We start from the raw sequence: 14228 nt of genomic DNA on the forward strand, positions 1-14228 counted from the left end.
ATTTTTCCCAGTTAATCTTCACAAAGCTAAAGTTGATGATTTATTACTATTTTGAAAGTGAAAGAAATTACTCTTTGAAAACTTTAAGTTACTTACTCAAACTGACTTCTAGTGAGGGTCAAAGCTTAGATTTAAACCATTTGACATTAAAGTCTGCTGTTGACTGCATGTCAGATTGTGAAGTTCCATTTTGGTAATGTGGAAAATCTTAAAAATTCCAAGCCAAGGTAATGAGATGTAATTCTTGTTCTCTAATATATTTATATATAACAATCATCTGGAGACCCTTTACCACGAAATCTTTCAGCAGACTTCTTCTAATTAATCTATTTAAAGTTTCTGGAAATTTTGAGGTCACTCAAAATGTAGATAGACTCGGTAATATTGGCGATACTAGAATTTGGACTAAAAGCAAAAAACAAGCTTTCAGAAGACTGAAATACATGATTTTTCTTTTGCATTAGGCAACACTGGACTATGGAATGTATTCTCGAGAAGAAGAACTTTTAAGAGAGAGAAAACGCATTGGAACAGTTGGAATTGCTTCTTATGATTATCATCAAGGAAGTGGAACATTTCTCTTTCAAGCTGGTAGTGGAATATATCATGTAAAAGATGGAGGGCCACAAGGATTCACTGTAAGTTGGTATTACTACTTGTTATACCTTTTTGGGGGTCCTAAAGGTTATTTGCACCGAAATCCGAAAGGTAATTAAACAAACCAAAATATTCTGTTTACCCATCAACTAAGAAACTTAGCAGTAAAGAAACAAAACATTTGAACATTTGGGTATTAATTTAAAATTTTAAGAGTTAATAATTTTTCTAGAGACATTAATATATAATTTTTTAAAATACTAGAAACACTTGCTATATAGAAGATGTAGTAAAGGGCATCAATGCCCACTTTCTGAGTAAGTACTGAGAGGTATTTAGGAGGATAACATTATCACAAGGCAATCCAGTTTTGGTTCCTTTAAGAGCTTAGTTCATCTTAATAAATGTTTTGAATATTTGTTTTTATTTCACACAATTTTTTAATGTGCTATCAGAACTATCATTTTGATAGAATTATGATGATCCTGGCTTTTGTTACATTTTTATGAACAAACTATTATATTGGCATAATTAATTTGAAATGTTTAATAAATATTTAATGAAAATAATAGCTATTCTATTAAATAGGTTTGGACAGTAAAGTCTGTATATGCTGTTACATTGTCTTTATTTCTTCTCCTTTTACCTTAGCTTTCTAATTCATACTTAAAAAAAAAAAAGAGTCCTTTCTTATAAGTTAGGGCATATGTAAGTGTATTTTTCTGGGAAGCAATTATCATAATTGACATTTTACTTAGAAATATTGTTTATTTTACAGGAAGGATGCTGACAAACGAGTATGTATATATCAACCTTAAAATGTTGTTTACTTTTCTAGCAACAACCCTTACGGCCCAATTTAGTGGAGACTAGTTGTCCCAACATTAGGATGGATCCAAAATTATGCCCAGCTGATCCAGACTGGATTGCTTTTATACATAGCAATGATATTTGGATATCTAACATTGTTACCAGAGAAGAAAGGAGGCTGACCTATGTGCACAATGGTAAGGATAGTTCTTCAAATCCACTTTTCTGAAAGGTCTTTTATTATTTGTTTTATTTTTGATAGAGACAGAGAATCAAAGAGAGGAACAGATAGAGACAGACAGGCAGGGAGAGAGATGAGAAGTATCAATTCTTCGTGTGGCACCTTAGTTGTTCATTGATTGCTTTCTCATATGTGCCTTGACCAGGGGCTCCAGCAGAGTGAGTGACCTCTTGTTCGAGCCAGCGACCTTTGGGCTCAAGCCGTTACCCCATGCTCAAGCTGATGAGCCTGTGCTCAAGCCAAATGAGCCCGTGCTCAAGCTGGCAACCTCAGGGTTTCAAACCTGGTTTCTCTGTGTCCCAGTCCAACGTTCTATCCACTGCGCCACTGCCTGGTCAGGCGAGAAGCATTCATTTGTTGTTCCACTTAGTTGTGCATTCATTGGTTGCTTCCCATATGTGTCCTAACTAGAGATTGAACCTGTAACCTTGGCATTTTGGGTCAACACTCTAACCCAGTGGCCCCAACCTTTTTTGGGCCATGAACCGGTTTAATGTCAGAAAATATTTTCATGGACCGGCCTTTAGGGTGGGACGGATAAATGTATCACGTGACCGAGACAAGCGTCAATAGTGAGTCTTAGATGTAACAGAGGGAATCTGGTCATTTTTTAAAAATAAAACATCATTCAGACTTAAATATAAATAAAATGGAAATAATGTAAGTTATTTATTCTTTCTCTGCAGACCGGTACCAAATGGCCCACGGACCGGTACCAGTCCACGGCCCGGGGCCTGGGGACCACTGCTCTAACCAACTGAGCTAAATAGCGAGGGCCAATGCTGCTGCTTTTACTGTTCCTTTTCAAACAGCATAACAGTAGCACCTCAACATGATTGTTCTTTTAGCCAAATGAGACTGCCAGAAGTTCCCCCAAACTGTTGTCATTAAAATAAATTTTTTAGCCATATAAACAAGTGACAACAAAAGGGAATGGTAAGAAGCAAACATAGAGTGTTAAGAGAGGACCATGGAGTGGTAGTGATCAACAAAGGCTTACTAGAAGAGATGACAGCTAAACTTATCTTAAATAATAAGTACATAATAACCAGTACATTCCAGGTGAGGGGACTGTTTGAGAAAGGTCTTGATGCAGAAGGTGCTGTAGTGTGTGTGAGGAGTTAGAAGCAGTATGATGATCTTAAAACTTAGGATATGAGTCAAAAAGTGGGGTTAGATAAGACTGGCAGATAAGAAAGCCAGGACAAGGGTAAACTGTATCTCATGTAAAAGAACATAGTATTTATTATGATGTGGGGGTCCATTGAAAAGTTCTAGCAGTCAAATGGTATGGTCAGTTACTTTGTGGAAGTTATATTTGAGAAGCACAAGACTAGAGGCAGAGACACCAAAGCGTGACTGTTGTAATTATTTGGGTTTTATGGCCTAAAACTATAGCACAGTATAGAGAAAAGGGGATGCGGCAGGGAAATTTTTAAGGAAAGAGAACATTTTTGGTGTTGGTGTTTACTGGGTCTCCATTTGGAATCAGGGAACCAGAACAGCTACCAATGGCAGTAGAAAGATTAGGTTGGTAGTTAGTAAACCTAGGTTGGAAATCCTAGCAATTTTTTATGCTTTCAACAAATGTTGAACACTCACTATGTACTTGAGGCTGGGACTGCAAAGTTCTGATGATAACAGATCATCAGAATACAATGAATTTCTTTTTATTTTATTATTTTTTTTAATTTTTTTAAAATTTTTTTTATTTATTCATTTTAGAGAGGAGAGGGAGAGAGAGAGAGAGAGAGAGAGAGAGAGAGAGAGAGAGAGAGAAGGGGGGAGGAGCTGGAAGCATCAACTCCCATATGTGCCTTGACCAGGAAAGCCCAGGGTTTCAAACCGGCGACCTCAGCATTTCCAGGTCGACGCTTTATCCACTGCGCCACCACAGGTCAAGCCTACAATGGATTTCAACCACTGGTCCACGAAAGAACTAACCACTCTGATGTGGTATAAAGATTACACTGGGGAACAATTTTTTTTTTCATTTTCTGTTGCATGAAGTTGTAGAACTGTTTCTACATATTTCTGCATCGCTGATTCCAAATCTGAAATTCGTTTTTTGGTGCATGCTCTAGTTTTTATGCAATTTTAATTTCTTTTTGTTATAGTTAATGGCATGCATTGGTTTTTAAATTGGAGTTTAAAGGGCAACGACTCTTGGACTGAACAGAACCACAAGGCAATTAATGTTTTACAAACATCACTTTTACATAATTGTTTTTAAATGTAAAAAATTATTATCTGATAAAAACACCCTCTTATTTTGTTTTAAGATTGAATCATGGTTTCTTCGAGTAGGCGTAAATGTAAGAATAGTCTTGACACCTTCTGTTATATATGTGGCTCTTACACACTTCAACTTCAAAGGCGCAATATTTCATCATTTGTGACACTTGCATATATTGCCTATTTTCAAGTTTCCCTTGGCGATCAATACAAGAATTGGGCTCCTCATATTGTGTGTCATAATTGTGAGGAAATGCTTCGTGACTGGACAAAAGAAAAACGCAAAGGAATGCCTTTTGGTATTCACATGGTTTGGCGTGAACCTAAGGACCACAGTAGTGACTGTTATTTCTGTCTGATCCACACAAAGGGCATTGGCAAGAAAAAATGGCATATGATTGCATATCCTAATATTCCTTCAGCAATACGACCTATCCCACACTGAGACACTCCCAGTTCCAGTTTTCAATGGTTTTATTTCTTCTAAGGATGAAGAAAGCAAACATGGTGATCAAGTGTATTTTGAAAAGATGCGTGAGGAAATGGTTGTAGAACCTGCAGGGTCTTCTTCTGATGTCAAGCAGTCATTAACCCCTCAGCAGTTTAGCCAACCCGAATTGAATGACTTAGTAAGAGATTTGTGCCTATCAAAGAAAGCAGCTGAATTACTAGCCTTCAGGCTTCAAGAAAAGAATGTACTTCACCGGTCAGCTACAGTATCCCATTTCAGGTAGCGTCAACAAATTTTTGTGGACTTTTTTTCCAAAGATAAACACTTTGTTTAATGTCATGATATCAGTAGTCTTCTCAGCCAGCTAGGTGTTACCACTTACAGTCCAGCAGAATGGTGGCTATTTCTTGACAGCTCTAAGCGGAGTCTGAAATGTGCTCTCCTACACAACGGTAATGTTTATGTTTATGCAGCGGTTCCAATTGGTTATTCAACTCATCTGCGAGATTATGACATAAAAATTGTCCTCGACTTTCTGAAGTCTGAGGAGCATAACGGGATCATTTGTGTGGATCTTAAAATGGTAAATTTCCTGCTAGGACAACAGAGGTTTCACGAAGTATCCTTGCTTTCTGTGTTTGTGGGACAGCCGAGCTTGGGAAAAACACTGGACACAGAAGGAGTGGCCAAAACATGAAGCTTGGAAGTAAGGATGCAAAATATTGTGAATGAACCTGTAGTTAATCAAGACAGGATCATTCTTTCCCCACTTCACATCAAACTTGACTTAATGAAGCAGTTTGTTCAGGCTTTGAATAGAGAAAGTGAATGCTTTCAACATATTATTTCTGCTTTTCCTGCCTTGTCTTTCAAGAAGATAACAGCAGGTGTATTCGATGGACCTCAAATTTGAATCCTCATACGTGTCGAAGGATTTGCCAGGAAGATGAATAAGGAGGAGAAAGCAGCATGGCAGTCTTTTCTGGCAGTTACAAAGAACTTCCTTGGCAACAAAAAAAACAGAAAACTATAAACTTCTGGTTCAAAGGATGCTGTTGGCTTTCTGCAACATTGGATGTATGATGAGCATTAAGATTCACTTCCTGAACAGTCACCTTGATACGTTTCCCGAAAATCTTGGAGCTGTTAGTGATGAGCAGACTACTGCTGAAGCATCAAACGAGATTGTCCTCAACAAGTACACAAACGCAAGAGCTACAAACGCAATTTTTGCGTGAATAGAATTTAAATAAGTTTTGTGCAAATTTTATGATTAAAATAAGTGTTTTAATATGTTCTATTTCAAAATTGTAGACAAATTCTGATGCAATCATATCTTTTAGTGTATTAGTGTATTTGCTGCATTATATAAATTATTATATTTTCACAAAAATGATGCCCAAGAAGACATTCTACTTCATTGTTAAACTAAATGTTGAAAATTTTACAATAAGATGGAAACCTAAAATATTGAATTGCAAAAAAACTGTAGCTTACAGAGAAAAACTAATGTCAGATTTGAGATCAGCACACTCGAATTAGATAAGAACAAGTGTTTTGGTGGATGCAACAAAAATTTTGTTCCCCAGTATTATCTTTCATGGACCAGCACCTAATCTTCATACAGCATCAGAGTGGTTCATTCTTTTGCGGACCGGCACAGAATATCTGGCATTCCAGCATCTGTCCACAGACTGTGGGTTGAAAACCACTGAGTTAGTAGGCAAGAAATCTGTTGGATATATTCTGTCAACAAAAATATATTGAGTGTGTGCCAGGCAGAACTCAAGAACTAAGGATACAGAATTGAATAAGATACAGTTCTGATCCTCAAAGAAACTAGAATTAAGGGTTTTTTTAGTCTATTTTTTCATTCTATAGAGTTGTTTTTCCACACAGGATTATTGTGAAGATTGGCAGAATTTAAAATAGAAAGCACTGAAACCCTGGAAAATTCTGTAATAGTGTTTTTATTCTTTTTTGTGTGTGTATATGGAAGAGTGGTGTATTTATTATTTTCAGGGTCAGTAGAGTAATTAAAACTATGATCTAGAACCAGACTACCATTTTTTAGTTTTATAACTTTATTTATCTTATCTCTTTGTTTATGTATTTGTAAAAAGGGTAATATCATGTCATCTTAGGGTTTTTATGAAGCTTTAATGAATTAATATTTGTGAAATGTTTAAGACAATGTCTGAAACAGGGGTCCCCAAACTTTTTACACAGGGGCCAGTTCACTGTCCCTCAGACTGTTGGAGGGCCGGACTATAAAAAAAACTATGAACAAATCCCTATGCACACTGCACATATCTTATTTTAAAGTAAAAAAACAAAACGGGAACAAATATAATATTTAAAATAAAGAACAAGTAAATTTAAATCAACAAACTGACCAGTATTTCAATGGGAACTATGCTCCTCTCACTAACCACCAAGGAAAGAGGCGCCCCTTCTGGAAGTGCGGCGGGGGCCGGATAAATGGCTTCAGGGGGCCGCATGCAGCCCGCGGGCCGTAGTTTGGGGACCCTTGGTCTGAAACATAGTAAGTACTCTGTGTTTGTTTAGCTAGAAAGGTAAGTAGAGAGTGAGCATTATCACTCTTATTCCTCTTATTCATTCACAGTAGCTTTTCAAGTGGAAGTCTGTTTTTAGATGGTTTAGTCAGTCTGCATGTGCATGTGTTTGTGTTTATTCTCTGCCTAGTATGATAGAAGAATTTAAAAGTAATATTAATATCAGCCTCTATACTCAAAGGATGTATCTTATTGGGAGAACAAGATGATACTATTTATTCATTTAATAAGTAACTCTTAATAATTAAGATCTGTATAGGGAGAAACAAATGAGTGGCATCTGTTTTTGTATCTAAAGGAGAACAAAATATAAAACAGTTAGTGGGGTATAACTTTGGGGTAGTTGAAAGATCCAAGAAACCGAGCACTGGTTTTGGCTATGTCTTTAATTCCAAAATTCGAAAAACTTGGAAAACTCAGATGAGTTTTCATTAGCTTGGTACTAAAACTCATTTAGTGTCAAAACCTGACCTGAACTGACCTGAGGATATTTATAATCTTAATCCTACTTAGTGTGCCTATTCATATGTTTGCTGCAGAAATATTGGTATATTTGATTACACGATATTTGATTACCCTGTTAGAGATGTTACATAATTATGTAGTAGATGTATAATATGTGGAAAATCCCCCAAATTATAAGTTCCAAACACTTCTGAACTCAAAAATTTTGGACAAGGGATTATTGGTTCATACTGCACATTCATCTCAGACAATAAGAGAAAATAAAGACAAATAAAAATAATGCAGGAGAGTAAAGGGGGCCAAATATATGGTGATAGACAATGATTTGACTTTGGGTGATGGACGCACAATGCAATGAACAGTTCACATGCTATAGAGGTGTATACTTGAAACCTGTGTGTTCCTATGGACCAGTGTCACCCCATTAAATTTAATTTCTAAATTAAAAATAAAAACTATACATAAAATTAAAGTCACTGTGAGATATTATTCTATATACCGATTAGAGTGGCTAAGGTAAAAAAGGTAACACCAAAGGTTAGAGAGCCTCTTGCATCATACATTTCTACTAAGAGTAGAACATAATACAAATACTTTGGTAAATTATGTGGCAATTTCTTAAAAGTTAAACATATATTTACCATACTACTATGCCATTCCACTCCTAGGTCTTTATTTAAGAGAAATAAAAACATACATCCTCAAAGATTCTTTTTTTTCTTAACTGATAGTCAATTTATTAAAAAGGTTGATTTAAGCATCTGCAATAGTGACTTCAACCTTGACTCCTTGACTCCTGGCTCAGTACTGATGGGAATAATCTGCTTACCAATCTTACAGGGGCCATTCAAGTCAATAAGTTGCTTGTGAATCCTCATCTAACAATGATCCCATGTCTTAAGAACCTTCCCCACAGGGAGTTTTTCTTGTAGTGATTCTTAGAGTCTTAGTAGGCATCTGAACTGTTTCTTTCTCTTGGCAGTTCTGTCCCTTTACCCCTCTAAGCAAGTCAGCACACACATTCTCCAAAGATTTTGTCTTGTAGCTGGTTAGAGTAATTCAGATTTTGTGAATCACTACCTCTGGTTCCATGGATCTATTTGCAGTATTTTTAAAAACCACAGCTGCAGTACTGCTTCCTGACTGACTTGTTCCTCAGTGAGAATGAGAGCAAACAGCCATGAGTCAGAAGTGGGAGGAGCCAGGCCAGAGCTCCACTACAGCTGCAATCGTGTCTACTTCAAAGAGCCACAGAGATTCTCGTACAAGAATGATCTTAGCATCTTTCTTCATAGTAGCCAAAAATTAGAAGCAGCCCAGATATCCATTAACAGATAAATGAATAAAAGAACTGTGGTAAACAATGGAATACCACTCAGCAATAAAAAGGAAAGGGTTAACTGATACATTGATACAACATGATGTTGATAAAACAACATTGATTAATCTCAAAAAGCAGACAGACACAAAACAGATACTGTATGATTTCATTTATATGATGTGCTAAAATTTGCAGAACTAACCTATGGTAATAAAAATCAGATCAATAATTGCTTCTGGGCAGGAGTGGACCTTGACTGGGAAGGGGCATGAGAAAACATTCTGGAGTGTTAGAAGTATTCTGTCTTGATAGGGTGTGGTTATATAAGTATGCGTTTTTCAAAAATAAAGGTACACTTAAGATTTTACTAATTACACAGTGGAATCGAGTCAGAAATAAATAACATTTCACTTAGGAAAAAAATCCCAAATATTTGGAAATTTTTAAACACTTCAAATATCCATGGGTTGAAGAAAAAATTTTCTGTTAGCATAACTGATGTCAGTTAGACTTCTGGAGAAATTGAAACGGTCTGGATTTAACCTGCTGCTTGAAACGACTAAAAGGTCTGGACAAAACAAATCAAACAGAATTCCTAGACATGGCATCCAGGCAGTACAGGACATTGAGTACTGAAAGAGGGAAGTAAACAAGGTGAGCCCTGTCCCAGTGTGTGGCCTAGCGAGTTTCCAGGCCACCAAGTAGGAAGTGGGAACCCAGGCGAAGTGCAGTGTTCTCCCTGTGTTGAGGAGCTGGAGCTGGGAATCTGCAGAGGCCAATAGGATAGAAGTTTGCCGTGCAGAGTACTAGAGAGACCTCTGGAGATCTGCTAATCAGTGTGTGCAGGTGAGAAAACTACTGAAGCTAGGTAGGGCAAGCACCCCCGAAAGAAACAGTAGACATGATTCTCAGAGCTCATCCAGACTGGGCGTTCATGCTCCCAGCAGCCAATGGACACCTTGTCATTCGTGGGACACTAGTGAGAATAACACACTGCCCGTGGGGCTGTAAAATAGTGCAGTTGCTTTGGGAAACAGTTTGTTGTTCTTCAGAAAGTTAAACATAAGCGTTGGCCACACAGCTCGGTTGGTTGGAGCATAGTCCCAAAGCGCAGAGGTTGTTGGTTGGATGCCTGGTCAGGGCACGTCAGGAACAGCTTGATGTTCCTGTCTCTTTGTCTCTCCTTTCTGCCTCACAAAGACAAACAAGCAAATAAACACACCAAACACAGAATTACTAAATGACCCAGCCATTCCACTCCTAGGTATTTTCCCAAATGAAAACAAAGTGTAAGTCCTCATAAAGACTTCACAAATGTTTATAGAAACTTGGTAATAGTCAAAATCTGAAAACAGCCCTAAATATTCATCAGCAGGTGAATGGATAGATGAATTATGGTATATCCATATAATGAAATGCCACTTGGTGATAAAAATCAATGAACCAGTAATACACACAATGACATGGATAAATTTCAAAAAATTATGCCAGACAGTGAAAGAAACCAGACAAAAAGGTACCTACTACATGATTCCATGTATAGAAACTGCAAACTAATCTTAATTTTTATTTATTTATTTATTTATTTATTTATTTATTTGGGTGGGGGAAGAGAGAGAGAGAGAAAGAGAAGGGGAGGAGCAGGAAGCATCAACTCCCATATGTGCCTTGACCAGGCAAGCCAGGGTTTTGAACCGGCAACCTCAGTGTTTCCAGGTTGACGCTTTATCCACTGCACCACCACAGGTCAGGCCAACTGCAAACTAATCTATAGTGACAGAAAGCAGATCAGTACATAGGGACAGGGATGGGGCAGGGTAAGGCAGGACAGGGTAAAGGCAAGGCAGGTGGAAAGAATTACCAAGAACACGGACTTTCAGGGTTGATGAATATATTCATTATCTTGATTATAGTTGGCATTTCATGGTTATATACACGTCAAAACAACAGATTATGCAGTTTATATATGTGCACTTATCATATGATAGTTATATCTCAATAAAGATGCATAACTGGCCAAAATATAAAGCAGATATATATATATATATATATATATATATATATATATATATATATATATATATATATATATATATATTTTAAACTCATCCACAGTCTCACTATTTTGGGACAACCACATTTTGGTTTATATCCCAATACATTTTTAAAAATAGACATTTGTGTAACATTTTAATAAATGGAATCAAAGTGTACATGACATTTAGTGATACACTTTTTTTTAATTCAAGGATATTGTTAACATTTCCCTGTGTCATGAAACCTTATATAATTATGACTTTGTGGTTTTATTGTTTTTGTTTTTTTTACAGGGACAGAGAGAGGGATAGACAGACAGGAATGGAGAGAGATGAGAAGCATCAATTATCAGTTTTTTGTTGCGACACCTAGTTGTTCATTGATTGCTTTCTCATATGTGCCTTGACCACGGGCCTTCAGCAGACCAAGTAACCCCTTGCTCGAGCCAGCGACCTTGGGTCCAAGCTGGTGAGCTTTTTGCTCAAACCGAGCCCGCACTCAAGCTGGCGACCTCGGGGTCTCGAACCTGGGTCCTTCTGCATCCCAGTTCGATGCTCTATCCACTGCACCACCACCTGGTCAGGCTGTTTTATTTTTAAAGCACATGTTCCCTTTAAACTATTTGCTGGAAACCTTAAGTGTAAAACAAATCAAAGCTGAGCTGCTCTGGTTGAAGGGGCGGGGGAAGAAATCATCAATTGATTCCTAAAAATGTACTTCTCTATATAGGAGAGTTACAAGTCAAAATGACCCTTTACATATATTATTTTTTCCATGATGTTAGCTAAATAAAAAAATAGTAACATTTATAGAATACATATTATAGTTCAGGCTTTGTTCTAGTGCTTTTTTAAAAAAGATTTTATTTATTGATTCTATAAGAGAGAAGGGGGGTGGGTAGCATGGAGTATCAACTCATAGTGTGTCACGTCAGACGTTCCTTGATTGCTTGTTGCATGTGCCTTGACCGGGCAAGCCCATGATTTCGAACTGGTAACCTCAAGCATTCCAGGTCAGTGCTTTATTCACTGCACCACCATAGGCCAGGCTGTTCTGAGTGCTTTATGTGAATTAATTAATTTAATCTTCAGCCTTAAAAGGTAGGTTCTTATTCCCATTTACAAATGGGACACTTAAGTGGAGTGAGATTAGGTGATTTGCCCAAGATCAGTTAGTAAATGATGGAGCCCAGATGTGAATTCAGCCTGTTTGGCTCCAGAGTTTACCACTGTACTACAGCTCTGTACCCATGAAAAAGTAGAGAGCTTCCTCTAATAATTTTGCTTTTGTTTGTCCAGAGCTAGCCAACATGGAAGAGGATCCCAGATCAGCTGGAGTTGCTACCTTTGTTCTTCAAGAAGAATTTGATAGGTATTCTGGCTATTGGTGGTGTCCAGAAGCTGAAACAAGTAAGGGGGTTCAAAATAATACATTATAGCTTAGTTAAAGAATTATGAGATTCAACTACCAATTACTTAAGTGCAGAGATTCTAAATTCTGATTAGTAAATTCTAAAATGTTAAAGACAGAATTCTACTAGTAGTTATTTACAATGTATAGACTCTATCCCAACATAATGAATTCTAATAAAAACATTTATGTTGTGGCTCATTGGTTTAGGTCCTTCAACTCCCCTTGCCAATTTTTCATCTAGAAGCTGGTCTTGATAATGTTGGCAACACTGGTGGCAAAATACAAAGTACCATACCTTAATTAGTTGTAGGATTGACTAGAGTCTGTATGAACAGATGGCCCAATTAGTGTATGAATGGATCAGGAAAAGGGGCTCTTTTTTCTTGGTAAATTTACAACTCTTTTAGTGCCTGAGAAACAGCTCTCTAAAGCAGTGGCTGACTGTGACCCAGTAAGAAATTTGCATTGTAGCCTAATACACTGCATAATATACTATAGGCATAAAACTAGAAAATAAATTTTATGAAGGAATGCTTTTCCTTATGTGTAACATACTCATATATATTTTTTGTTTGTTGTAATTTTTAGAAGCTGGTTATGACCCATTAATAGATTTCACGACTTACTAATAATGTATTACAGCTAGCATCTGAACACTTCTCTAAGGGACCATGAAAAAATATTTAGTTTTAAGCCGTGTTTTAGATTTGGGCATTTTAAGATGTAAAATGTTTTTCTATAATTGTGTTTGTTAGAGCAAGATTTTGACGTGAATTAGAGAAACCATTAAAAAAACTGAACTCTATTTAAATACATTAATTTGTTTAGGAAATATTACAAATATAATTAATTTATTTTTCAGTAAGGAATGCATATTTATGTGTGCAAGCATCAGTCCTTCACATGTGTTTCCCTGTTTTAGTTATGTATATATACATAATTATCCTCAGTATTTGCCCTCCAGAAGGAGTTAACTGTTGTCAGCCAGTAGAAGTGGCTTAGTGGTAACTCATCTTGCTACTGCAGAGACTAGTGATATTTTCGTACATAAAAGGTCGTATATTTTATATGTAAATTATTTTTCACTTGGAAAATATACTAGAGGAATGGTCAGTTATGATGACTTTCTGGAGTAATTCTAAATTTCCAATATTTAAATTCCTTTTAAGCTCCTAGTGGCAACAAAATTCTTAGAATATTGTATGAAGAAAATGATGAATCTGAGGTGGAAATTATTCATGTTACATCCCCTATGTTGGAAACAAGAAGAGCAGATTCATTTCGTTATCCTAAAACAGGTACTGTATTCCACTAGCATTTGTATTTACTCACTTCTACTTTCCAAACAAGAATCTCTCTGCAATCAATCCAAAGTTATGATCAATGTTGGATTATTTACAGCCTTAGTAAGGATGTGTTGTTAAGTGTCACTGAAGTAGTTTTTTTAAATTACAAGCTGATCCTTTTAAATTATTTTCAAAAGTGGAGACATGCACAAAACTGATTATTTCAAGGGATAAATAAAAAGGTATTTTTGCTAGAAAATAAAGATATTTAAGGAATTAATTTCTTAATAAATTGGTAATATCTTCCCCATTTTGCTGTTTACAGCATTTCAAAATGATACAAAATTTTATTTCATACTGTTGATGGTTTTCAACCTCTTTTTTTAATATCCATATTAAAAACTGTAATTTGCAATGGAGTTCTGAGATTCTTATGCATAAAAACTCTGTATGGGATTCTGACTTAACTGAAGTATTGGATTGATCTGGCAAAATTAGTTTTATTAATTTTGGATCAGCATTACCACTTATTTATGTCTCTTTCCACAGGCACAGCAAATCCAAAAGTCACTTTTAAGATGTCAGAAATAATTATTGATACTGAAGGAAGGGTAAGTATAAAATGTTGAGTTGATTTTTTTGTGTCATTTGACCAGTCTAATCAAATCAGTCTAATAAAGATCTTAGGTATACTTTTTTATTTTGGGGGCTTGTTGAACTTGTGAAGACATCTGTGGATCATGATTTCAGGTTGACCTTATTTTCTACTTTGAAAATTTACTTTTGGTTCCCAAAA

At 36.3% G+C, this 14228-nt stretch overlaps 1 protein-coding gene and 1 pseudogene across 5 annotated transcripts in view; one reads left to right on the plus strand and one right to left on the minus strand.

Moving 5' to 3' along the window:
* The window catches only part of DPP8 (dipeptidyl peptidase 8), a 73220-nt gene that overhangs the window by 20939 nt on the left and 38053 nt on the right, over positions 1-14228 (plus strand). For all 5 annotated transcript variants that reach the window (XR_010731096.1, XM_066273492.1, XM_066273490.1 and 2 more), the window contains exons 5-9: positions 465-638; positions 1436-1604; positions 12032-12142; positions 13316-13444; positions 13982-14043. Coding sequence is in view for 4 of the 5 variants with exons in the window: in XM_066273492.1 (XP_066129589.1) it covers positions 465-638; positions 1436-1604; positions 12032-12142; positions 13316-13444; positions 13982-14043 (645 nt within the window). In the remaining variant the exon portion in view is untranslated. The remainder of the gene's footprint in view (positions 1-464; positions 639-1435; positions 1605-12031; positions 12143-13315; positions 13445-13981; positions 14044-14228) is intronic.
* LOC136333878 (small ribosomal subunit protein uS10-like) lies at positions 8129-9949 on the minus strand (annotated as a pseudogene).

This window comes from Saccopteryx bilineata, chromosome 4 (assembly GCF_036850765.1).
Source record: "Saccopteryx bilineata isolate mSacBil1 chromosome 4, mSacBil1_pri_phased_curated, whole genome shotgun sequence".
NCBI classification, from domain to species: domain Eukaryota; kingdom Metazoa; phylum Chordata; class Mammalia; order Chiroptera; family Emballonuridae; genus Saccopteryx; species Saccopteryx bilineata.